This window comes from Podarcis raffonei, chromosome 14, assembly GCF_027172205.1.
Source record: "Podarcis raffonei isolate rPodRaf1 chromosome 14, rPodRaf1.pri, whole genome shotgun sequence".
Lineage (NCBI taxonomy): Eukaryota > Metazoa > Chordata > Lepidosauria > Squamata > Lacertidae > Podarcis > Podarcis raffonei.
In genome coordinates this window covers 31,720,703-31,746,809 of record NC_070615.1, presented here as the reverse complement: position 1 = coordinate 31,746,809, position 26,107 = coordinate 31,720,703, and the positions used below count along the sequence as shown (strand labels likewise).

The 26,107-nt window shown below is 43.2% G+C and overlaps 1 protein-coding gene across 6 annotated transcripts in view; it reads right to left on the bottom strand.

The window, feature by feature from the left end:
- Nucleotides 1-16,512, bottom strand: part of USP7 (ubiquitin specific peptidase 7) — a 92,748-nt gene extending 76,236 nt beyond the window's left edge. The window contains exons 1-2 of one of the 6 annotated variants that reach the window (XM_053363982.1): nucleotides 16,418-16,512; nucleotides 13,342-13,442 (exon numbers count right to left, since the gene is read on the bottom strand). In XM_053363982.1, the coding sequence (XP_053219957.1) occupies nucleotides 13,342-13,408 (67 nt within the window). In that variant the 5' untranslated portion in view covers nucleotides 13,409-13,442; nucleotides 16,418-16,512. Of the gene's footprint in view, nucleotides 1-4,628; nucleotides 5,704-13,341; nucleotides 13,443-16,417 lie in introns of those variants that run through there. The other 5 variants (XM_053363984.1, XM_053363981.1, XM_053363980.1 and 2 more) reach the window with 5 other exon arrangements.
- Nucleotides 16,513-26,107: the final 9,595 nt, after the last annotated feature.

Sequence of the window (26,107 nt, the reverse complement as noted above, 5' to 3'; positions counted from 1 at the left end):
GTGCTATTTTGCAGTGCTGTAAAATCAAATTGCAAAATCAACAATACATTGATTGGAGTTTTTTAAACTGGGTATTACTGAGAAAGGGAAAGTAATTAAGAACAATGGAAGCAATAAAAGAATTGACTTATAAATGACTTGAAGGCAATATCAGAGTCTAAACACAAGAGCATTAACAACAAAAAGAAAAACATGTTTGCTGCAATAAAAGAGAAAGCTTCTGAATAATTCTAAGAAAAATTTAGCAGTATTTCCAGAAGTCAAGAGGAGAAAGAGAATAGGTCTGCATCAGCTTTAGAACATTCTAAGAAAATGTTGTCAGCATTCTTCCTTACAGTAAAGCTTTATGTAAATACCAAGACAATCTATTCACAACCTTTGTCTAGGACCCCATTCCCATATATAATCAGTACTGATTATTACTTGGAGCAGCATCCTTAGTAAGGTATAGAAACCAAGATCTCATGTCAAGTCCAAAGGTGTCTTTACACAGCACTCATCTCCCAAGACATCCCTGGTGCCTTGGCTACAGTTGAAAACCCTCTCTTGTTTGACCCCCTTTCTCTGTGGTTCTTTTCTTCAGTTGGTTCTCTTCCTAGTTTTCTAAGTTTCATTCAGTATTCCCATTTGGGGAAGTCCTTTCCTGTGCTTTGCTTCTCCGGAGTCTGGGGCTCCTCATGTGTGGATCATCTCATATGGATTTGAGCACCACCTTTATGTGGATGGCAGTTCAACCTTTTTAACCCAAAACATTCTCTCTTCATCCCCATATGGTCAAGTGCATTTTCTCCTCTTCTCTTCTGCAGCTTGACTGTGGTAAAGAGATGCAGCCCTCTTTTCTTTTACGAACAGAAAATGCTCATAAGAGCAACTGCATTGTGGTGGAATACTCCAGGATTCTTTGGAAACTTATCAGAAATCTTTCAAATATCAGTAATAGAGCTCAAGTGAAAAAGGTCTAAGTTCATACATACTGATGTGGGAGGGGTCAAACTTAGTTGTAAATAACAAAGATTTTTTTTTAATGTTGGCAATGTAAAAATTTGGCAAATAAATGAATAAAGTGGTGTTTTACTTTACAACAATATCAAAACTAAGTACGTAGAGGACACAGGACCTTCAAGCATGAAGCAAGATCAAATTGACCATTGTAACCACTGTCCAGACCTGAATTTGCAAGATGCTCTGTACTTTTCAGCTAGCAAAAGGTTAACCAGTACATTTCAAGATACTCAATCCTTAAGTCCCACTGAAAGGGGAGGAGAATGACCCATTAAAGTTCAGCTAATGAACTCCCTCTCTTTCTTTTTTCTTTTCCTTCTCCTCCTGCGATGAGGCTACATTTTAATATTCCATTATTTTAATGTTGTATTTTATTTTTGTTTTTAAGTTGTAATCATTCATCTTGTTTTTATTATTGCTTGTAAGCCGCTCTGAGCCCGGCCTTGGCTGGGGAGGGCGGGGTATAAATAAAAAATTATTATTATTATTATTAATGCTCTGGTTGATGTAGGGAACTAGAATACATACTCTGAGCCTGTGCCTTGATACCAAGCAGATACAGAAACAGCTCTTTCAACAATAAATTTGTACATGTCTCTTAACTTGCCACAAAGTAACACATGACTAGTTCTCACTCTATTGGTAAACCTCTAGGTGGGTTGTACCATTTCAGATATTATGTGAAGTCTCTCAAGATACAGTAATAAGAAGTTCCTGCATATGAAACACAAAAATCTCCACACACACACACACACACACACAATCATATCACATATTTGTTTTCATGTACATTAATATCAGAAGACCCAGCTGGATCAGCGCAAAGGCCCATCTAATTCAGCATGCTATTATCACAGTGCCCATGGCAATTCCATCTTAATTCTACCATAAGTAGCAAAAGTGACAACATTTAAGCTCTATTTTAACCAATCACCCTGCACTTTTATGGATTAATCACCTTTTAGGCTAACACCAAAGCCTGTCTGAATATTTTTATTATTCTTAAGGATAGCAACATCTTGATCACCTTTCTGCAGGGATGCTTTTGATTTTCTGATCACCAAAGTCTTTAATCTTGTTACTGATCAAGATATAGAGAGAATAGATGGTGGGTTTTAATAATGTTTCTAAGAAGTTATCAGCACTTTCTGCATAGAAGAAAAGAAATCTTTTTTGTTGTTTTTATATCTAAATATGATGCAGCCTTCCTTATTTTAAACCACTATGGCTACAATCTTATACACAATTACATGGGAGTGAGCCCCAAGTAGACCTGCACAGGACTGCACCTTTAAGACCTGGAGCATGATCCCTGGGAGTGTTTTCTTCCTTCCCCCACCCTGGGATGACTGAGCAGGGTCAGTGCCCTATGACTACATATTTAAGAGCATTACCCAGAGAGAGGATTCATCCCGCATCGAGAGCCCTTCCCCATCCCAATGCATTTTCTGTAAATAACCCCTAGTACGAGCAGAGCAGTGGCCCAATTAAAAATGGCGAGCATCTCGCGTGGCTGGCTGTGTGCAGGATACAATAGAAGGGGGCTGGAAGCTTTTAGAAAGAAAGAAAAAAACCCAAACGCCGAGCGGCTGCCGGAATCAACAGTCAAGGGGAGGGGGAGATTGGGGGAAAAGCAGCATTCCTGAGCGCAGCGATCTGTCCCAAGAAAAGGGATATCACCGAGGCCCCCCATTGCCAGAACCAGTTCGACACCGTTCCTTCTCCAACCCCCAAGCCCGAAAATACACTGCAAAGAAGCACCTCCTGCTCGAGGTCAACCGATCTCGGAGCCCTGCAAAGAAGCAATATTGGGGCACCCGAAGTGTCCGCCGCTTTCTCAAGCTTTGCATCTAGAGAAAGATGCTTTGCTCATAATGTTCACGCCAGAGCTCTCCACAAGAAGTGAACTCCCAACTTCCACTAAAGTCAGGGACAAACTGCCCCCCCCGGTTTTTCTCTTTATGGGAAACACCTCTTTTCTCTCCCCACCCCCAATTTACAAGCCTCCGGGACACCGCCCCGCGCCCCGCCCCAAGAGCGCCAAACCAGCTCGCATACACAGAGGCGCGCGCACCCCGTTCCCCAGCCTGGAAAACAAGCAGAGCCGCCACCCCCACTTCTTCACCGGCTTCCTAAAACTTTTCAACTTCGGCCTCACAGCGCACACAAGAGTCAAATGAAAGGCGGCTCTCCGATCTGGAGAAAGCCAACCCTTATATTTCCCAAAGGTCTTTCCAAGTTGGCTGGTGGGATAGGACCTGGAGCAGCAGCCTTATCTGCCCGGTATCTTCAAGGAAAAGCAGGCATGGCCGGTGGGGCAGGAGGCAAAAAGGAGGCCCCAGCCCTAAAGGGGAAGGAAGGCTACAGGGAAAGGATGCTGGCCACAGAACTAAGATAAGTGTCCCTGTAGTGGATGAGGAATAGAGAGGAATTAAGGGTGTATATCCAGACGACCAAGCAGTGCCTTGTGCAGGGAGATCCTGCAGGGATTACTGAGAATGGAGAGAGCACAGAACCAGGAGACCTGTAAAGGTCAAGGCAATCCAAACGTTGGTGGGTAAAATGGGTGCAGAACTATGGAATACAGAGATGAGACAGAGTGCATTATGTGTATCTTTCAGCATTCAACTGAGTTGGAAGGGAGAGGTATAAGCTTTTTTATATGCCTAAGGAAGAGAAATTGGAAAGCAAGATCTGAAGGCGCAGTTTAGGCACAGAGTTGAAAGGAATCAAAATATGACTACACCGATATGGCATGGATAAGAACATGGATATGGTGCTGCAGGAGTATCTTGTTAAGACTCTGTGGAGGCACATGCAGAGTAAAGTGATGAGATAGCTGCAGGCTTGAAAGATAAAGTGACTGGAGTTCCCACAAAGTTGAGATAATGCCAGGAAGGGGAAAACTGTGGGAGGGGGTACTATAAAGTTAGGAACTCAAAAGCCTACATAGTATTAGGGGCCAAGGGAGAAGAAAATATGGAAGAGAGTCAAGGTATGAAAAGGGGGAAAGTGTTTGGGAAAAGTGAATGTATGGGGGGAAACACAGAATCTGGGGGCTTTGGAACTGAGGTCATGGATCTAAGTGTATGAGAAGAGGGTGCATAGGGGGAGATGCTGAAGAAAGCAGAGAAACTTAAAATGTAAGATACAAAAGCTGAGAAAAAAGTGTGAGGCCCCCAAGGTCAGCAAGAAAAGCAAAAGATAGCTAGATACAACATGCGGGAGGGACTGCAGTAGGGGTGCAGGAGGCAGTAAGTGCCAGGATGGGAACATAGTTGGAGAAGGAGAAATCATAAGGGGAAGAACAGGGGTGTATGCTCATTATTTATTTCAAAGAAGGTTTAAAAAACAAGAGGAGGGGAGAGGGACTACCACCGTCCAGTGCCATCCAGAATGTTGAGGGGGGCGGGTGTATGTGTCTGTGGAGGAACTGCAGAACCAAATCAGAGGAGTCACCGTCCTGGGGGGAGGGAGGAGAGTGGAATGGATTGCAAAAGACACTTGAGATGAGGGGGTTGGGGGAGGATACTGAAAGGAGGGAGAAATGGGGGCGCAGAAAGAAAGTGGGAGGTGGAGTAAATGCAGACTGCAATCTGCGAAGCGCAGAACCCCCTGCCCCTTACCTTCCATCTCCATGTCCTCGGGCTCGCTCAGCTGCTGCTCCCCGGGCTTCTGCTGCTGTTGTTGTTGCTGTTGCTGGTGGTGGTTCATGTCGGGCTGCGGGAGCTCAGGCTCGGCGGCCTGGGCCTTGGCTGAGGGAGGAGGGCGAGGAGGCGGCGGCGGCAGGAGCTGCTGCTGCGGAGGCCCCGCGTCGAGCGGCGATGAGCGCTGGAAAGGCAGGAGCTGCTGAGGCAGAGACTGGGGCTGAGTCGGCTGGCGGCGGGGCGGCTCCGCGGCCTGGAGCTGGTGAGGCTGCAATTGCTGCTGCTGCTGTTGGGCTTCGGGCTGCTGCTGCTGCTGGACTCCGGCGGCGGGCAGGGAGCGGGCGGCCGCCGGGGGAGGCAGCGAGACGCGCACGTATTTACTGGCTATTCGCCCAATGGCGGCGGGGGTGGGAGTGGGAGGAGGAGTGAGGAAGGAGGAGGATGGAGGGCCGAGCTCGCCTCAGAGCGGGTGCAGGCTGAGGCAAAGTCCCGGTCCGGCGGTGGCTGCGGAGGAGGAGGGCGTCTAGGCCCTGCTGCTGCTGCTGGGTCTCCTCCTCCTCCCCCCGGGCTGGGCCGGCTCCGGTGAGGAGGGAGGCCCGGCGGCGCGGGCAGCGCCAAGGCGGGCGGGCTCCTTCGACGGCGACAGGCGGCGTTGGGAGCGAGTCGGGCCTGCTCCTCCTCCGCCGCCTTCGCTGCCTCTCAAAATGGCGGCCGCGAAATGTCACATCCGCATGGAGGATGGGGGCTCCGCCGGAGTGTCGCGGCGGCGTGAGGAGGGAGAGAGAGAAGGCCGGCCGGGTGGCTGGCGAGCTAGCCAGGGAGGGCAAGAGGAGGAGGAGGTGGCCGCGGCGGCGGCAACAGCAGCAGCGGAGGACGAGATGCTCCGCCTCGCCTGCTTCAGCTCGGCCTGCAACGGCCGGGAGGAGGAGGAGGAGGAGGAGAGTGAGCGAGAGAGTGGGAGGGAGCGAGGGACGAGCTCAGGACGACGGAAGGAAGGAAGGAAAGAAGGAAGCGGGAGGGAGAGAGAGAGAGCAGCGCCGCGGCAGCCCCGGGAACAGCAGCCACCGCCGCCACAGCGAAAGGGAAGAGGAGGAGGAGCCACTGAGGCGAAGGCCGGCCGGGGCGCGGAACGCCACCCCCCCCCAACACACGCACAGACCCACACGCTGTCCCGGGGGGAGTGTCGGAAGGAAAGAGAGAGAGCAGAATATGGGGGAGGGCGCAGAGATTGGGAAGGAAGAGGGGGTGGGAACAAGGGGGTAGAGGTAAACTAGGGAAGGTGGGAAGGAAGAGAGGTGCACTTAGAGGGTGCTGGCGGTGGGTGAGACTGGAAGAGGAGGGAGATGGAGGGAATGTGAAAGTTGGGTTAGAGGAGAGAGATGAAAGGCAGAGGGTCCTACGGCGGGGGGAGGGGAGTAGGAAGGGTGTAATTCGGAGAAGGAGGGGAGGGGATGCGAAAAGTTGGGGAGCTGTAAGATGAAAACAAAGGGGACCCTGGAAATATTACGACGGGGCATTAGGGATGTACTTGGGGGTGTGCTTAGTGGAGGGGTGAGGAGATGGCAATGGGAACAGCAGGGAGGGGATGGGGAGGGAGGTGTGGGTGTCTTGGAGGAATGAAGGAGAGCAGGAAGGAATTGGGGTTTATATGGAGGGTTGGGGGCAGGGGTGCCTGGCGGTGGGCAAAATTGAAATGGGAGGTAAGGGTGGGGAGAGCAGGGAGGACTGGTAGGGGCATACCTGGGGGAGCGGAAGAATGGGAAGTGGCTGGGTGGGGGGATGTGAGAAAAATAGAGTACAGAGAGATGAAAATGAGAGACCCTTGAAGAAAGGGGCAACAGTCAGGTCTGAGGAGCTGGAAGGATGTGGAAGATGGCCAGGGCAGAAAGCATGCCAGAGGATAGAGAAGAATGGTAAGGTGGGGGTTCTTTTGAAGCAGTGTGAGACTGATGAAATGTTTGGAATGTGAAAGGAGGGGAAGTCAGTTGTGGGAGAGGTATAAGGGGAAGGTTTGGAGGAGGTAGGTCACATTCACACCATACATTTAAAGCTCGATGATACCACTTTAAACACTCATTGTTCCCCCCCCCCCAAGAATTCTAGGAGCTGTAGTTTGTTAAGAGTGCTGAGAGTGAGTATTCCCCAGATGGGGCTACACTTTTCAGAGTGGTTTAACAATCAGTCACATGAAACTGTGCCCTTAACAAACCACAGCTCCCAGAATTCTTTGGGGGAAGGCCATGACTGTTTAAAGTGGTATCATAGCGCTTTAAATGTATGGTGTGAATGCGGCCTTCACCCACTTAGGGCAATCTTGATAAGCAGAACCAAGTGGAAGGAGTTGTAAAAAAGGAAGCTGGGGGCTGGTGAAGGTACCAGGAAATAGTGGAGTGGTGTGGTTCAAACAGGGACTGGGGAAGTTGATTCGGGAGTTAAGAAGGGGGATTATGAGACTCTAGTGTGGGAAAAAGCATAGAGAGGATAGTGTTGGGGAGGTGGGAAGAGAGCGCCACCATCAGGAAATTTAAGGAGGTTGTAATGAAAGAAACTGAAGATAGGTAGGGGTATTATATGAGAGATAAAAATGAAGGAAAACTTTGTGGGATATGTGAAGAGCAGGACAATAGCCCCAAGGTCCTCTTTGAAGAGGCGGGAGTGGGAGATGGCTTGCGGTGGCAAGCTATTATGTGGAGAAGGAGAAACATAAGAAGTCAGAGCATTACTCCAAGAAGCTCTCCAGAGTTTCAGATGGATCTTTCCCAGTCACACCAGAGATTTATCTTGGAGTCTCTTTCACAGCAGGGGAGTGCTTTCTCTAAGATGTTGCTCTTAAGTGCTGTTTCCAGAGAGCAAGCCAAGTCCCTCTTCTGCAGCAAAAACATCTCAGAGGCTTCTAGCATCTTAAAATTGGGAATCTGCTTCCCTGCGGATGTTGTGGGACTCCCTTCAACTCCAGAGATTATTTATTTGTTTGGATAATTTATGTATCACCCTTTGAACCGGCCACACGGCAGTTTGCAATAAAACCAGGGAGATAAGAATGCATAACAACAATAAAAACAGCATTAAAAAACACAACAAATCACTGAATCATAATTACTAATAGCAGCAGCCTTTCCTCTTTCTAAGATGCATCATGACTATTTGCCTGAAGCTATAAAGAGATGAGGTTTGTTGCACCTCAATAGGAAGAGAATTCCACATGCAAAGAGCCACCACTGAAAACCCTCCTGGGCCCTCACACTAGGTATGTCATCGCATGTAGAGACCTCATCTGATGTCAAAACAAAGTCAGGTTGATATGGAAAAAGATTTGGTTTGGAGGGTCACAGACTTCTATCTGCCTTAAAGTTGAACTCTTAATAATTATTGCAAAAAACGCATGGACTAGAGTGGACGGAGTGAATTCTGGATGGGGAAACTGATGTCATTATAAATTTGTTGATCTTTATGGTGCTCAAGACTAAGAAACATATGAAAAAACAGCACATGTGCTGCCCCCTATTTTTTTTTATCAGGTAGAACAGGGAAGAGTAAGGAGAACTGGGGAAGTAAGGAAAAAGAGAGGTTGAACAAAATGAGATATTATAGATAGGGATTGCAGCAAGCAGAGATGACAGCTCATTTTAACAATTCAATGGTTTGCATTCCAACTCAGAAGAAACCTCCACTGGTTGAATGAGGCTTAACTGTTAGGTAAGCCCCAGCTTCCTTCTGAGTAGATATGCGCTATAAAAGTGCCACAGATAATTTATAATCTTCAGCTTCATAATTCTGTGGAACAGGTCTCAGAAATCTCACAACAGAATTTAACATCTAATGTAGTTCCAGAGAGCTCATGGGAAGAAATAGCCCTAACCCTTTAGCAAGGATTCACAAATACACTTGCAATGTCACTGCTGGTGAGGACAACTTTTGCACAAATAGAAAAGAAGCTGCTTTATAGAGAGTCAGACCATTTGTCCATCTATTGTCTATACTAGCTGGCAACAGCTTGTCAGGATTTCAGACAGGAGTCTTTTCCAGCCTTCTGTGGAGACACCAGGGATTGAACCTGGGACTTTAATGAGTGTAGAGCATGTTTTCTACCACTAACACCATCCATATGCAGTCAGAATGATGAGCTTAAATCCAGTGCCTTAGACCACAGGCCAACCCTACCACATCCCACTTCAAGGAGAGCCCCTGGCCTCTTAGGTCTGGAAGAACATGAGAACTTTGCAATACCAGGCTTGCTTCAGAAGCAATGAGAAATGCAAGGACCTTTACCCTGATGCCGCATTGAATCTCAGAGTTACTTGGAGAGCTGTTGGAAGACTTCATGCTTTACTTTTAATATCTGAGCTTTGGCCTTATGGGGATTCCCCTCCTCCTCTTTTTTTGCAAATGAAGGGAAGGAGCTTGCTATTGACAGTTGTGCTGGGTCTTGAGCTCAGGGGAATGCCAGAAGACCCCCGTTCTCTCCTTCTTGAAAGGGAGGGTAGGATCATGGCACAAACAAATTTGGCTGGTTACCAAGTTAAGCTAAGATTTGTAGACCCCTAGCATTCATGCATACGTTTTACTATAGATTTGATGGAGATACAGCCACAGACTTCCGTGTCATGAAAGGTTGTGCAACCCCTCACACACAAAACCCCCAAAGTGATAGCTTTGCTAAAATCTAAAAGAACCCTATGGCAAAAAGCCAGTACTTGTGAGAAGGTGACGTTGATGATCTTGGGCAAAGGAACAGCTGCAGAGAGTTGCAGTTTCTACCCCACAGCTTCCAGCATACTCTCCTCCCCATTTTCATTTTTTTAAAATTTACAGCACCTTTACAGCTGCTCCGGTAAACCTTGATGGTCATGGAATAGACACTGATGAGCCAATGAATTAAAATACTTCAGTTTGAGGTTAAACACCAAGAGCCATTTCCAAATCGTCATTTTTTTCTTACTGCCTTCGGTGAATTTATTTTTATTTACAGATATTTTTAACCTGCCTTTCAATGCAAGTGCTCTCAGGATGGGGTACAGTAAAGCAATCTAAAACCTTATCAACAACAACATTCAACGGTAATGCCATAAAGCAAGGGCAGTAACAGAACAGCAACTGGTACAGCAATGACAAAATTGGAAAAACCAGCTATTGGGAATGTCAAATTAATAGGTCTTTGGCTGGCGATAGAAACTAATAAATGTTGGTGTCATCCATATATCAGAAGAGAGGACATTCCATAAATGGGACATTGCCATAGAGAAGGAATCTTAGTTGGCATCAGCCTGCTTATGCATTGACTATACTTCTGGGGACTGTGGTAGGGTACTACTTGAACTGAGATTGTGCCTTCAGCCTTGTAGAATCAGTTCTCTCATTTTATTGGAATCCCCATAGCATACTGATGTGTCTTCAGTTTACAACGCAATAATGCATACTCAGGATCTCTTAACAGTCAACTAATCTCAATTAAGTGATTCTGAGTATATACTTCTGCATAAGACATTCTGTGTTGGATTAATCAAAGTTTCTCTAGAACAAAGCTCCAGATACCGCTGAACTACGGCTCCAATCACCCCTGGCCATTGGCCATGTGTGGTGCAGCTGTGGGGGGCTGTGGTTCAGCAACATCTGGAGGGCCAAAGGTGCCCCGCACCTGAACAACATTGGTAAGTGTGGAAGCTGCAGCTAGCACAAAATGCTGCAGGTAGGTGATTATCGGGGACCGTCTCAAGGTACTTGTACTGGTGTACAAAGCCTAAACAGCTTGGGGTCTGATCACCTAAGAGGACACCTACGCTGCTATAGACAAGTCCACCCATTAGCATCAGCCAGGGAGACTTCCTTGCCCTTGAGGCTTGATCAGCAGCAGGTCTGGGGAGATCCTTCTTGGTGGTGGCACTCCAGCTTTGATGCTTCTCTTATTTACAAGCTTTATTTGTCAAGGTTTTTGACAAGTACCCACAATACAGTTTACATAGCAAAAGCAGAATAAAAACTAGAATACAGTAAAAACTACAAAAGGCAAAACAAGCAGCAGCAGCAGCAAGCTTAAAACAACACCTAGAACCAAGAATTATTATTTTTAAATGCAGATACTCTAGACTTTACATGAAGTTGTCTCCAGCTAAGTTCTACTCAAAGAAGACCCATTTAAATGAATGGACATGACTAATTTAAGCCTAGTAGTTTCTATGGGCTCTGAGTAGAAATTGGTTGGGGACAATTCCTGGTGCCTAAAGGATAGCAATGTAAGAGTCAGTAAATATTCCCAAGAAAAGAGTTAAATAGTTCATGCCTCTCTGGAAAAGATTCTGTGGTAGCCACACACCTTACTTCGGAATTTTGGGAACACACAGCTCTCACTTGACAGATTCAGAGGGGAGAAAGTGGATTGGGGCCTTTATGCATCTACTTGGATACTCCCAGTAGGACATATCCAACTAAGTTTTACTCAAAGTAAACCCACTGACATTGATAGGAATAGGTTATTCATATCTACTAATTTCAAGGAGTCTACTCTGGGTATGACGTAACACTGGATCCAACCCCTTTCTTCTGGCTAGCTGTTTGCATCTGAAGTCTTACTGTTCCTAGCAAGGCATCATTTGAGATTAAGCACTCAGCATTGCCGTGGGAAGAAGATAATCTTAACAAAGGTATTTTTTGTTTTAATGCAAATATTTATCAAGGGTTTAATGGGGATGTTTGGCATGCCCTAGTCCTGACCTCGCGCCATACACGGGAGTCCACAGAGGATGAACCAGACACACACACACACACACACACACACACACACACCAGGTCAAGGACTTGAGGAACAAGCAGTGCCCTTTGGTACTAGTATTGAGGATCCTATTGAGAAGCCTTCAAAGATGAGACCTGCTAAACAAACCATGGAGCTCTCAAAAAAGGACATGCATGCGCCCCAGTCCTTAAAAACAATGGCGCCAAAAAATATGGGTCCAGACGAAAGAGCAACAACATAGTATGATTCTCCATCCCCCTAGACACATTGTGCAGCTGATGTGTAAGCAATCCCTGAAACTCCATCACTTCTGCAGGCTGTGGTTAGGGTTTGGTCTAGAAGGCCACTGTATATAAGGTCTTCCTCTTGTGCCTTCCACTTGCTGGAAATAACAAGGCTTGGGGCTGCTTCTTCCTGATTCTGGTGCCTCCTGTTCCCCAAAGAATGTTTGGTCTAAAGTGATTTCCCCCCAGTTATTCCCTCTACAAATATAGCCTTTGAGGACGTCCGTCACATGCTGTTATAAATACCTTATTCACATTGATAAACAGATGGTAGATTATTCCAGAATTTCAGTTTCATTGCAGCCAACAAAATAATGATTGTCCAGAACCCAAAGACCTTCAAAATTATTTTTCTTTTCACTAGAATTTGAATTTTACAAATGCTGAAGTGTTGCATTAAAATCCATTAATACAGAATAGTCACAGCAAGGAACAACTTCTGAAATATGAGTTGTTAAGATGGACTCTCAAATTCTTACATAATTTTGCACCTAAAATTTACACTTTTTGAAACCAATGAAATTTCTCCCTAAAATCAACCTGGAATTATCCAAGCTATAGGCAAATGTATGTTTTTGAATTACTTAATGACAATTTTTTTCAACCCATGGGGAAAATATCATTTAAAAAGAGCACTTTAGCATATTCCTGCTGCTTTTTATTGTCGTGAGGATTAGGGCTGCAAGTGTTAACTGGTAGATTAATCAATCCGATCCTAACTGGGATTGCTGGAAAGTGTTTTACTGAGTTCAATGTGAGTAACTTTCAAGTAACTGCGTGTAAGGATTGCTCTGTAACTGAGTAACTGGTGATCAGTTTCAAGGAGCGAAATTGCACTGATTCTGGTGTCTCATTGCATACAGTACTTAATATATTTATCTTTCCAAAAATATATGTAGTAACTGTAGATTGAATTCTACAGTCCTCAGTATCTTAAAAAGCTGGCTATGCTTTGGTTTTGTCAGTATGCAGATTTGTTTATATTAGACTTGATTGAAAGGCAGATGTTACATTATTTCACTGATAGCTCTTGTGAAGCCAAAAGTGCAATTTGCCTCACTTGATGTCACCATAAATATGTCGCCTGAATTTTTTTGCCTTTGTGGGCAACCTAGTCATAGCATATTTCTAAGCTAATCTAGTACTCAAGGGCTTTTTGTTTATTGCTATTCTGTTTTTTAAATGAAATTGTTTAAACTGAAATAAATTTACACCTTGCTTATTATCGTAACACAATGGAACCAGAGGGATGGAATGTATGTTTTATAAACCTTCAAAATCTTGCTTTCCCCCCAAGGGTCTTGGCAGTGCTTTTTTCTGGGGGGACGCAGGGGGACGCATACTCCAAAACATTTCGTGAATCTAAGTTTGGCCTCATTGAGGAGCAGTATTTCAATATGAGTAGGAAAATGAGAGTACCCCTAAACATTTTTTTAGAAAGAAAAAGCACTGGGTCTTGGTAACCAGTCTTCATTTTCTTAATTTCTTGGACTGTGAGGGTATATCTCTATTTTGTAGATTTAAGCTATATAATAAACAATAACAATAATAACTGAACTGGTTTAACAGTCATTGCTTCTCTTTCCTTATTTTGGTATGGGAGCCTAGTGATCTCCAATTCCCTCATCAAACTACAGTTCCCAGGATTCTTTGTGGAAGTCTTTCATCATGCATGACTTACTTGAGAATAGCCTCCTAAGGTCCCAGTCGTCTGCAGAAAGGGCTGAATGGATTAACTTCCCAAACATGAGTATGTAATAACCTTGTCCTCCACAAATTCCCCTGCAATATTTAAAAACAAAATACAGGGCATGACATGTATTAAGAACATATACTAAAATGGAGTTCCTTCTTCTCAATTTCCTCCAGTATGAATTACTGTGAAGGTCTTCTTCACACAGCACCTTTGATGTCCGTGATGCTTTGCAGAGCATGAGGAGGAGGAGATGGTGGTGTTTGCAATGTACCTTTCTGATGTTGGTGGAATATTTCAGATTTGATAAACCTGATAATCCAGTACCAAATACTGCTGCCCTGGGCTCCTTTGGGAGGAAAGGCAGAATATAAAACAAATGATACTTTTCTATCAGAGTAGCCTCAGGTGTCAGAGCATCCACAGCTATATTCCCTAAAGTAGATACATGGGAAGCTACCTTCAACTGAGTCAGTCCATCTAGCTCAATATTGTCTACACCAGGCATAGGCAAACTCGGCCCTCCAGGTGTTTTTGGCCTATAACTCCCATGATCCCTAGCTAGCAGGACCAGTTGTCAGGGATGATGGGAATTGTAGTCCCAAAACATCTGGAGGGCCGAGTTTGCCTATTCCTGGTCTACACAGACTGACATGGACTTTCAGGAGGCTTTTCCAGTCCCACCTGGAGATTCCAGGGATAGAACACAGACCTTCTGCATGCCAATAAGCTACAGCCAATCTTTAGGGTCTTCTGTATTTGAAAGCTGAAACTTTATATTTAATACATCTTTGAGAAACCATTAAAAAAAAAAAAGGCCGAAGGAATAGTAACCAAGCTGGCTCCAACTTTGAAGTGCTTTGTTGGTTTGCTTTTGGCTTTTAGGTTGTCCCTCAAAGTTTACAACTATGTATGAATATCAATCCATAAACCCAACACAAAATATCCAATTCCATCCAAGAAACATAAAAGCCAGCGCATCATCATCATCATCATCAACAACAACAACAATCTAAATTAGCCTCCATCCAATTTTCCTTGAAGTCTCAAAGACCCATTTAAAATTTAGGAAAGGAAAGTATTCGCCTGGTCTCATTTGTGATAAAAGTAATTATTATTCAGCAGGCATTCTAAGCGAGTTTTTACTCTGACTTTTATGGTTAATCTTAACCAATTTCATCTTGACAGGAATTTTTTGTGTGTAATATAAATAGATTAAATTAAATAAATTAAGAAAGAGATTGAAGTCTTAAAGTAAAATGTTTTGGCTTTTGCCTTATTCAGCCATGTGGATGTGAATCAAAGGGCATTCTAGCCAAGGTGGCAGTTACAGAACACTGAGGATGGAATATGTAGTTGAGTGTTATCAGAGATACAGTTTATCTTTCTGGGTTGACGTCACATGGTGTTATGGTGTTAAAAGTATTTATGTCCAGAAATACGCTCTTGTTTCTACTGTCCTTTGATCAGACAGCATCTTTAAAAGGGGACTCTGGCATAAAATTGCTAAACTTGGCAGTTGCGGCTGGTGGGGCCGAAGGCAAGGAACCCAACAGCAAGTAGACCCAGAGCCAATTGCAAGCAGGACCAGCTAAATCTAGCTTTGTCCCCATCTTCCTCCCTGCTCAATTCTATCAGGATGGCACTGAGACTAAGGCCTCATCTACACTATGCATTTAGAACAGAATCATTCAACTTCAGTAAGTCATGGCTTCTTGTAAAGAATGCCAGGCACTGTAGTATTTTCAGGGGTGCAGAGAGGCCTTAGGAGACCCCTATTTCACCCACAGAGTTACAATTCTCAGAGTTCCTTGAGAGAAAGGAATTGACAATTAAAGCACTCTGGAAATTCTGTGCAGAGAATAGGGGATCCCCTAGCGACTCTCAGTACCCTAACCAAACTACAGTTCCCAGGAATCTTTGGGGAAAGTTGTGACTGTTTAAAGTGGTATAATATTGCTTTAAATTTATGGTGCAGAGGGATTGTAAGGAGGAGGAAGCTGACACAGGCAGCCACTCCTGGGACTAATTGCGAGCAAGAAGGAACGTGAGGACTGAAGGCAGGCTGTTCCTCCTGTGCCCAGTTTACCCTAATGCATGCTCTGGTTATCTCCCGCTTGGACTACTGCAATGCGCTCTACGTGGGGCTACCTTTGAAGGTGACATGGAAACTACAACTAGTCCAGAACGCGGCAGCTAGACTAGTGACTAGGGGCAGCTGCCGAGACAATATAACACTGGTCCTGAAAGACCTACATTGGCTCCCAGTACATTTCCGAGCACAATTCAAAGTGTTGGTGTTGACCTTTAAAGCCCTAAACGGCCTCAGTCCAGTGTACCTGAAGGAGCGTCTCCATCCCCATCGTTCTGCCCAGACACTGAGGTCCAGCGCTGAGGTCCTTCTGGCGGTTCCCTCACTGCAAGAAGCAAAGCTACAGGGAACCAGGCAGAGGGCCTTTTCAGTAGTGGCACCCACCCTGTGGAACGCCCTCCCATCAGATGTCAAAGCGATAAACAACTACCTGACATTCAGAAGACATCTTAAGGCAGCCCTGTTCAGGGAAGTTTTTAATGTGTGACATTTTAATGTTTTTTAATCTTTGTTGGAAGCCGCCCAGAGTGGCTGGGGAAGCCCAGCCAGATTGGTGGAGTACAAATAATATATTATTATTATTATTATTATTATTATTATTATTATTATTATTAGGCCAGCCTCCACTGAAACTGGATGAAGGGTAGAGAGGGATGCGTAATGCATAGAAACTAGCCTACTGAACAAAAGTAAAATTTTACATCCATTGCCACTTCCGCTTTTGCCTCTGGTCCTACTCACCACCAGCATGTGGCCCCCAGAAGTCTGCTCAGAAGATGTGGCCTTCATGCTAAAAAAAGGCTCCTCAGCCCTGTACATTTCAATTTGTGTAATTCCTGGATGCTTAGCCTCCAATCGCTGTTGGACTACAACTCCCACCATCCCAGACCATGGACCATTCTTGCTCGGGCTGATGGGAGCTGGAGTTTCCCATCCCTGCCCTAGAGCTTTGACTTGATGGTCTACATGTACCTGGAATATAAAGACTTGGGAGGCTGTGGGGCCAAGGATCCTCTACAACTGCTGTCTCGGTGCTGGCTGAAGTGAGTTGGAAAAGGTACCCAGGTGAGTGAGCCACCAGTGTTCTGAAATTGGAATCTGCACAAATGTGGCGGAATGTTCAGCGCACAGCCCTGCCTCCCCATTGGCTGTGGCACAGCTAAGAAAGGGAAAGTGTGGTAAACAGAATGCTGAGCATGGCAACAGACAATAGGGTGGATATGTGCATGTGTGTGTGTGTGTGTGTGTGTGCATGCATGTACTGTAGCATCCAGGGGGTCAGAATAGGAAGAAATGGCTCATGAAACCTTCCTCCTTAGAATTCTCCCTTGCAAACTGTGAAGTCTAAAATTTGCTAGATATTTCCCGGCCATTATTCACTGAAAACTTCCCCTGTGTCCAACATACATTCATGGGGCCACTCCAGCACATTTTGCTGCCTGAAATGAAGGATAAGGTGGCGTCCCCAGATTCTGCATGTGGAATCCAACCAGACTGGCTGTTGAGTCCTGGGTCGCATCGGCACTGTACGCTTAAAGCAGTATCATACCACTATAAACAGCCATGGCTCCCCCCAAAGAGTCCTTGGGAACTGTAGTTTTGCTGAGGGTGCTGAGAGTTGTTAGGGGACCCCCATCCTGCTCAGAGAACTACAGTTCTCACAAGTCTCTGTGAGGAGGTATTCACTGTTGAACCACTGTTGGGTATTTCCGTCCCTATAATTCCAAAAAGGGAAGCTTCTGGGTTTTTTTACAAACATTATTGTAAACATCCTTTTCAATTCATTATATATCATTTCCCAGTAAGCTTTAACCTTACTACAAGACCACCACATAACCTTCTTTCTCTTTACATTTCCAACACTTCTTTGATTTAGATTAATACATTTTTGCTAATTTACTCAGTGTTAGATACCATCGATATATCATTTTCATATGCTGTAATTTTCTCTTAGACCATAACATGCTTTAAATTTTATATCCATATTCCACAATCGTTCCCATGCTTCCATGTCTATATTATGACCAATATCTATTGCCCAGTGTATCACTGAGGATCTAACTTGCTCATCCTTTGTCTCCGATTCCAATAATATTTTATACATTTTAGACAGCACTTTTACATCACATTCCAGCAGGTCTTTCTCCAGTTGTGATATTTGTTCCCCAAACCCTCATATCCTATCTTTCTTAAATCATTCAAATGATGATATTGTATCCATGTGGTTAATTTTCCTGATAATTCCTTAAATTCTTCTAATTTATACTCTCCTCTCTCTTGTTTTAACAAATTTCTATAAGTTGTTCACCATTCTATCATATACTTTTTCTTTACTGCTATAGCTTCCAACGGTGAGAGCCAAAGTGATGTTTTTACCTCTATTTTTTTATTTATTTATCCCATACGCTATACAATTTTTTCCTAATTATATGATTGGTAAATCCTTTGTGTACTTTTACCTTTTCATACCATCAATAAGCGTGTCAACCAAATATATTTAGAAATATCTTTTTGCCTGCCATGTGTTTAAACAATCTGTCTTGCCAATCACCGGAATTGATTTAAACAGAAATAATATTCTTGGTAATGCATTCATTTTTATAGTCAATACTCTGTTTTATAGTCAATTCATTCTGTTCCTTTAATATCTTCCCACTTTTTAAAAATAATTATCTTTATACAAATTTATATTGTTTGTAGTTACCCATACAGCTAAATACTTAACCTTTCCTTTGATCTTTAATGCAGATACATCTTGAAATTTATTTTTACTCTCATCATTTATATTTTTAACCAAGAGTTTGGTTTTATATTTACTAATCTTAAGACCTGCTACCTCACCAATTTTTTTTGTATCTTGTAATACTTTTGGAATTGACTCTATTGGTTCTTTGGAATTGACTCTATCACCACGTTGTCTACAAATGCTTTTAATTTATATTGTCTTTGTCCCACTCATATGCCTTTAATATCTTGATTACATATTATTCTTTGCACCAATACTTCTAAAACTGTTATAAACAAAGGTGACAATGCACAGCCATATATTGTTCCTTTAGTTATTTTACAATTCTCAACCAGGACATTATTTACTATCAACTTAGCTGACTGGTCAGCATATGTTGCCTTGACTTCTTTTATAAAAGTGTCTCCACAACTCATATATTCTAAAACTGTAAATAAAAAATCCTAGGAAACATTATCAAATGCTTTCTCAGTGTCTAAAAACATTAAAGCCGCTTGTTTTTGGTTTCTCACTTGTAAGTATTCTAATATCTCAATTACATTTCTAATATTATCTTTCATTTGTCTTCTTGGCAAAAATCTGGCCTGGTCATGGTAGATTACCTCTTTTAATACCAGTTTCAACTTATTTGCTAATATGTTTGCAAAAAGTTTATAATCATTGTTCAACAAAGATATAGGTTGATAATTTTTTAGCTGCTCAGGATCCCTGTCTTGTCTGTATTTAAAATCATATTCATAATGGTTGTATTAGATAATCCTGCAGCTTCTTACACTATATTGCTGAAAGGCCATCAGGTCCTGGTACTTTCAAAAGTTTTGCCTGTGAAATTGCTTGCTGTAATTCCATCGCTGTCACTGGTACATTCAAAATTGTCATTTTATCTATTGGTATATCAGATAGTCCACTGCCCTCTACATATTTTTGCATTTCATCTAAATTACCCCATTTCCCTTGATATAATTCTCTATAAAAACTCACGAATTGATACCTTATTTCTTTAGGATTTCCCACAACTCTGTCTCCTGGTTTCTCTTCAGAGCGTATAAATCTTTCACTTTTAAAACCATTTTTTAACTGATGATCTCATTGTTTTATTTTTTTTAACCACTTGGAGGGTTTTTTAAATATAAAAAAACCAATTAAGCCGTACATAAATTTTATGAAATAAAAATATGCACAATTTTCTCTGTATTTGGAAATCCACCGCTTCTAATAAAGAGTGTACAGTTGTTTGCTCTTGTGGGCTGAATGTGGCCCTTGCGGACTCTATCTGGCCCCTGATACTCTTTTAGGCCATGCCCCTCACAAGCCCTGCTCCTCATCCTCCGCAAGTGCTTTTGCCTGACTGGAATTTGTCATTTAACTGTAATAATGCCTCTTGCTTCCCTGGATGGGTGTGAGGATTGGGTGGATGTAGAAATCTCTGGCTTTTAAGCAACTGAAATGTAGCCCATTTTTTTTTTAAAGTAAAAGTGACCTCTCTTGCTCCACCCACCTTTACCACTGGCCACACCCACCACTGCCACACAGTCCAAAAAATTGCCTGTCAGGGAATGTTTCCCTCTGCCTAAAAACATTCCTTGCCCCCAGGAATATACCAGACCCTTCAAGTGTCCATATTTTCCAGGTACAGTCCCAGATTTACAGAAGCCGTCCCAGTTTCTGATTTGATGCCGGAATGTACCGCTTCTCCTTAAGATGTCCCTATTTTCATCAGAGAAATGTTGGGAGGTATGGGGTTATGTGACCTCCGAACCAAGGAGATAAGTAACTAAAGAACCTTTAGAAGATATTTGAAGGCAGCCCTTTATAGGGAAGGTGTTTTTTTTTTAACATTGAATGTTTTATTATGTTTTTATGTATGTTGAAAGCCACCCTGAGTTGCTGGGGCAACCCAGTCAGATGGGCAGGGTACAAACAGTAAAATTGTTAATATTGTTATTATGGAATAATAATGTTGGAGGGTATGATATACTGAATCTCTTACCTGTATTCACAAACAAAATAAAAAAAATCCTTCCAGTAGCACCTTAGAGAGTTAGTTATTGGTATGAGCTTTAGTGTGTATGCACACTTCTTCAGCTACCTCTGAAGATACCTCTGAAGAAGTGTGCATGCACACGAAAGCCCATACCAATAACTAACTTAGTTGGTCTCTAAGGTGCTACTGGAAGGAATTTTTTTATTTTGTTTCTACTACGGCTACCTACCTGTAACTATATGCACAAATTGCATTAGATGTCAGGAGCAGCTCAGCACTCCCACTTTATGGCCCCCAAATGCATGCACATGTGTTCAAGGTGAGTGACACATGAAATGCGTTTTGCACAACCCCCCCCCACCTGCCAGTGCCTATAACAATTTTTAACAATTTGTGATTTGCCACTGCAGTTTTTGCTTGGGGATATAAGGATGCCCTCTGGTGGATAATATAGGGCAGAACCTCCCTCTTCCTTTTGCCTATTTCCATTTTAAGGATTTGCTTGCACTTTGCACTTTACCTCTTGGTAAGTCTGCCAAGGTATGGATCCAGAAGGTGGAAACACACCCTAAACCATGGGTAGGCAAACTAAGGCCCGGGGGTGGATCAGGCCCAATCGCCTTCTAAATCTGGCCTGTGGACGGTCCAGGAATCAGCATGTTTTTACATGAGTAGAATGTGTCCTTTTGTTTAAAATGCATCTCTGGGTTGTTTGTGGGGCATAGGAATTCGTTCATTTCCCCCTCAAAATATAGTCCGGCCCCCCACAAGGTCTGAGGAACAGCGGACCGGCCCCCTGCTAAAAAGGTTTGCTGACCCATGCACAAATCCCCTGCCTTAACACTTCTGTTCTTACTTTGCCAGAGGCACCGAGTGAGGTCAAAGGCAGGGCAGCAGAATTCTCAGTTCCAAGCCCTGCATCTTCTGGATTAAGGGGGAGCCACTGAAGGACCTTTCCCAAGCCAAGTGAGGGCTGCAGCTCTGTTAGTAGCCTGTCTGATTTACATGCAAAGGTCCCAGCTTCAATCCCTGCCCTCTTCAAGTATAGGATCATTCCTCAGCTGCAACCCTCAAGAGCAGCTGCCCGTCAGTGTAGACAGTTCTGAGTTTGATGGAACAATGGTCTGGATAAGTCAGTTTCCTATGTAACCATGCACACTCCAAAAATTAGTGCTGTCAATGGGAGCTGGGGTGCCAGTGTCTAAGAGATCACAGTGTGACCCAGGAAGTGCTGAGTTAGAGCTTGCAATGGGTTTCATTAGTTGCTTGAGGCAAATCACTTGTTTCTCAGTTCCCCCCACTCCCCCCCCCAAAATGCAATATGGGGATATTAATGCAGATCTACATTACAGGGTTGTTGTAATGGGTTACAATGAGGTGGTGCATGTGCTGTCCCTTCTAACACTCTTGTTGGTGGAAAGGGAAATTATTATGCGCAGATGTAACCTTTTGCCAGACTTCCCTTGTGGAGTGCCAAGGAGAATTTGTTTGGAAGTTCACCCGCTGTGGGAGACTGTGGTATCTCTATGCTTGCAGAGGAAGAGGAAACGAGAACTGTGTTGTGGCGGGTGCTCTTGGTTTGTAATAAACAAACATGGTGACGGCTTGCGGGGAAAAGATATTGTTAATCCTCACAGAACTCTAACCCAATGGTTGCCATTAATTTGATTTTGAATTGATTTTAGAATGAATTGATTTTAGAATGCATTTCAATTGATTGTGAATTTATGTCAACTGTGTTCCTTTTATTGTTGTTGGCCACTCTGAGCCCGGCTTCAGCTGGGGAGGGCGGGATATACCGTATTTTTCGCCCAATAGGACGCACTTTTTCCCCTCCAAAAATGAAGGGGAAATGTGTGTGCGTCCTATGGGGCGAATGCAGGCTTTTGCTGAAGCCTGGAGAGTGAGAGGGGTCGGTGCGCACCGACCCCTCTCGCTCTCCAGGCTTCAGGAAGCTCTGCGCAACCCTCGGGAGACCGGCGCCACTTCGCGACCGCCTCCCGATGGCTGCGCAGAGCTGCCTGCAGTCCCGGGGCGAGCGCAGCTCTGCGCAGCCATCCGGAGCGGGGCGCCACTTCGCGCCCACCTCCCGATGGCTGTGCAGAGCTGCTTGCATTCCGAAGCCTGGGGAGACCGGCGCGACTTACCGCTGGCCTCCCTAGGCTTGCGGATAGCAGGCTGTTCTTGGGGCTGGGATTGGGGGAAGCTCGGGCTTCCCCCGCGCCAGCCCCGCACCTGGGGGTGGGAATTTTTTTTCTTTATTTCCCCCCCAAAAAACTAGGTGCGTCCTATGGGGCGGTGCGCCCTATAGGGCGAAAAATACAGTAAATAAAATTATTGTTATTATTATTATTATTATTATTATTATTAGTTTGGAAGGTCAGTTTGGATGGTATCCTTGGTCCTGGATCTAGCAGAAGAGGCTGCTGAACTGCTCAGACAAGTTTCTTTGTGAGACAACGGCCTTAGCTGGCCATAGAAGTGCTCCCAACAGCATCTCAAAGAATGAGCTAGGTTGCCATAGCTACAACTAAGTGATGGTACTCTCCGGAAGGGGTGCATTATTATTATTATTATTATTATTATTATTATTATTATTATTACTACTACTACTACTACTACTCACCTTTCCCCCAGAACAAACTAAAGACATAAAAAGACAATGATTAAAATGTAATCAAACACTGGTAGAATTAAGATAACATACAACGGTCATGGTTTCCTCCAAAGAATCCCATGAACTGTTGTTTACTCCTCACAGACCCACAATTTTCAGCACCCTTAACAAACCACAGTTCCCATGTTTGTTTGGGAGAAGCCATGCACTTTTTCCAACTGTATCTTCCCTCAACTGTCAACTACAGCAGGTTTTCCATCAGGCTGCCAGAGAAGGAAGAGATGGAAATGGAGAGCTGCTCCTTCTGCTCTGCTGAAAGACTAGGAAGTCTTGGCTCGCTCTACCCTCTTCCCAAATTGGCTTGTTACAGCTGGTCTTGTAGCTAAGATATAGCGCTTGAGTTTGCTTTTCCCTCACTCCTCATCCATTTTCCTTTTGTGTCCTATCTTTTAAATCATAAGTCTGAGGTCACAGACAGCCTTAGCACTGGCCGACGCTTCAGTTGAAGGGTTGGATAAAACACTTGAAGGAAATGTAGCTGCGGGAAGCGCCAAGTTTATTGTCTACTGCAACCCCCCTATACAATGAGGGGAAGGGTATTGTTTGAAGGGCAGCTGCAAGCCACCATTTTTATTTCACTGTATAGCCCTGGAGTGCTCTGGAAAATGGTGGCCACTCAGTGCCCTAAGGTGAGAGACTAGAGTGATGTCAGCAACAACCCTTCTTGCTGTGAGATTTTTGTGGGTGAGCTGAGAGATTGCTTAAGACTCTGAGTGAGAGCCTGGGTGTGTGGGTGGAGTACTGGGTGAGAGCCAGGAGGCGGAGAGGGAGGGTGTGTCCAAAGGCAAAAGAATTGGTATTGGTTGATATTTATTAGTAATTCTGTATCAATGCCACATGTTTATATGTCAACTCTGTATTTTTGCACTTTTGTAATTTTGTAATCTTGTCAGTTGTCTGTTGCTACTTCAGTTTTCTGTGCAGTGCTTAGAGATTTTGTTATTATTATTAGCGTTATAGAAATGGTGTTAATAAATAATATTTCAGAACGTTGTCTGTTTGCTATGCATTTGGATGTTTATTAAGAGATCGTAACCAAATTTTGCACGATGGCTGCAGCCCCCATCAGCCCACCACCTCAGGATGGGGTAGGCTGGTGTTAGGTGTGCACACACTGCAATAAATTTAGTGTCACAATTGCCGTTTCTTACTTAAAACTGTTCCAACTCTCACACTGTGCCATCCGTGAAGTTTATTTCTTTTTGCACCCCTGAGGAAATGATGTCTTAGAAAAAGGATGTCTCAGGATACTAAAAAAGACTGAAAAGTTCCCATATGCCTTTGGGGTTGTATAAGTTGCCGATGGTGGTCCATTGGGAATCTGCTGCCATTTTTAAAATAATGCACAAGGAAAGCACATTTTCATATTAGATATCTTTAAAAATAAATAAATATTGTTACCAGTTCTACACACATAAATAATCAGACATGACATGACTAACAAAAAATGGGTCAATAGGAGGGTAAAATACTAAACATATTTTACAAGGCAGACTAATGAGGTGATTACAGTAAGCCAGTAAAATGAATTTGTCAATAAATCAACTTGGAAATCACAGAGTAATAGGAGTGAGCTAAAGAGTAGTGCCTGCTTATCTAGGCCATATTGCAATATATTTTGTAGGTATTTCTCATCCGTGTGTTGTTTCATTTGAATATTTAATAAAATCACACCATAAAGTGCAAAAAATTATCTTGTTTTTTTTCTTTCCCCTTGCCACCTTCAATTTTTGTGACAGCTTTTCCATTGTGGCTGTTTGCCAGACTATATTATACCACTGATCAATATTCATTAATTGCAAGGTTTTCCAAGCTCTAGCTATTACTGTTTTAGCTGCTGTTAATAAATGGGTTATTAATTCCTTACTCCTTAATTGGTCCATATCTGCAGTACATAAATTAAGTAAGGCTAATAATGCTGGGGTTATTGCGTTTGTCTGAGCTGTAATCTGAGATATCTCTTTACAAATGTCCCTCCAAAATTGGCCTATTTGTGGACAGTCCCACCACATATGTTGCTATGTACCTAAATTTGGCATCCTCTCCAACAGAAGAGAGAGCTATTGGGTTGTATATAAGATAGGCACCTCAGTGTTAAATACTGCATCATCCATAAACAATTTTTAGTGGATGTTCCCTAGTAGTTGCTGACAGAAATTTACATGCTGTTTTTGCCCATAATATGTTTCATTGTTCTCTTCAATGTTTATATCCCGTGCTTTTCTACTAGAAAAAATGTGCCAGGACTCACCATGAAGAGTTGTTACAATAAGTGCCACACTTTTAACCAGTGCTTTTATTCTAGAAAAAAGGTGCTTGGGTACCATCAGAAAAAAGCACTGTATTATATCCCAATTTAATTCCCACCAGCTTTTTTTATTTGGGGGGAGAGCAAAATTGATTCTCAATATAAGTTTTGTATAAAAGGTAAACTATCCTCTTATCCATTGAGCTGTATTTTACTACTTTCTTTTCACATTCTCTTACTTTTCTTGTTGCTTCATTTTTAATTTGTATATTTGTAAGAAATGATCCCAATTGATATCCAGCAGCTATAAAATTTGGTTATTTTCTAAACGTACTTAAATCTCTGCAACTGTAAGAGGTTGACTTTTTGTATAGTAATCTTTCAAATATAAATTGTGTTCTTTCCATGGCGTCACATTATATAATCTGCTTTTATTTTGAAATAAACTTTTGCCCATTTCTTTCTATATTCTAAATGACACAAATGTGTTGGGAAGAGGAAGCCAACCCAACAATCAAAGCTGATTTTTCATTAATACTAGTACCCCATAGGAACACCATCAATTTCCATATCCTCCAGTATTGGTCACTAGGTTCTCTTATTGAATTACATGATTTCCACCATATGGCTAAATTGGCTTGCTTCATAATAGCTACTTAAATTTGGAATGCCCTAACTGCCATCCGATGGGTGGAGGTATAATAAAGATGCCATTTCTTATTGCACATTTATGATACATTTGTGTTCATAAGGCAGTTAGGATGTGCACAGACGATCTACACAATCTTAAACCACAAATGTTATAAAAGTTTTTATGCTTTTTTTTTTTAATGAGTTCCAATTTATACATACGCCTAATAAAATAAATGACACCTCCGCGGCCATAGGTTCATCAACATTTATTAAGTGGGCCTCGTGGAATCAAGGACGAAGGAAGACTTGCAATCAATCTTTGATAAATCTGCAGAAATCATAAAAATATTAATTATTCTGCAATGACAAGAGAA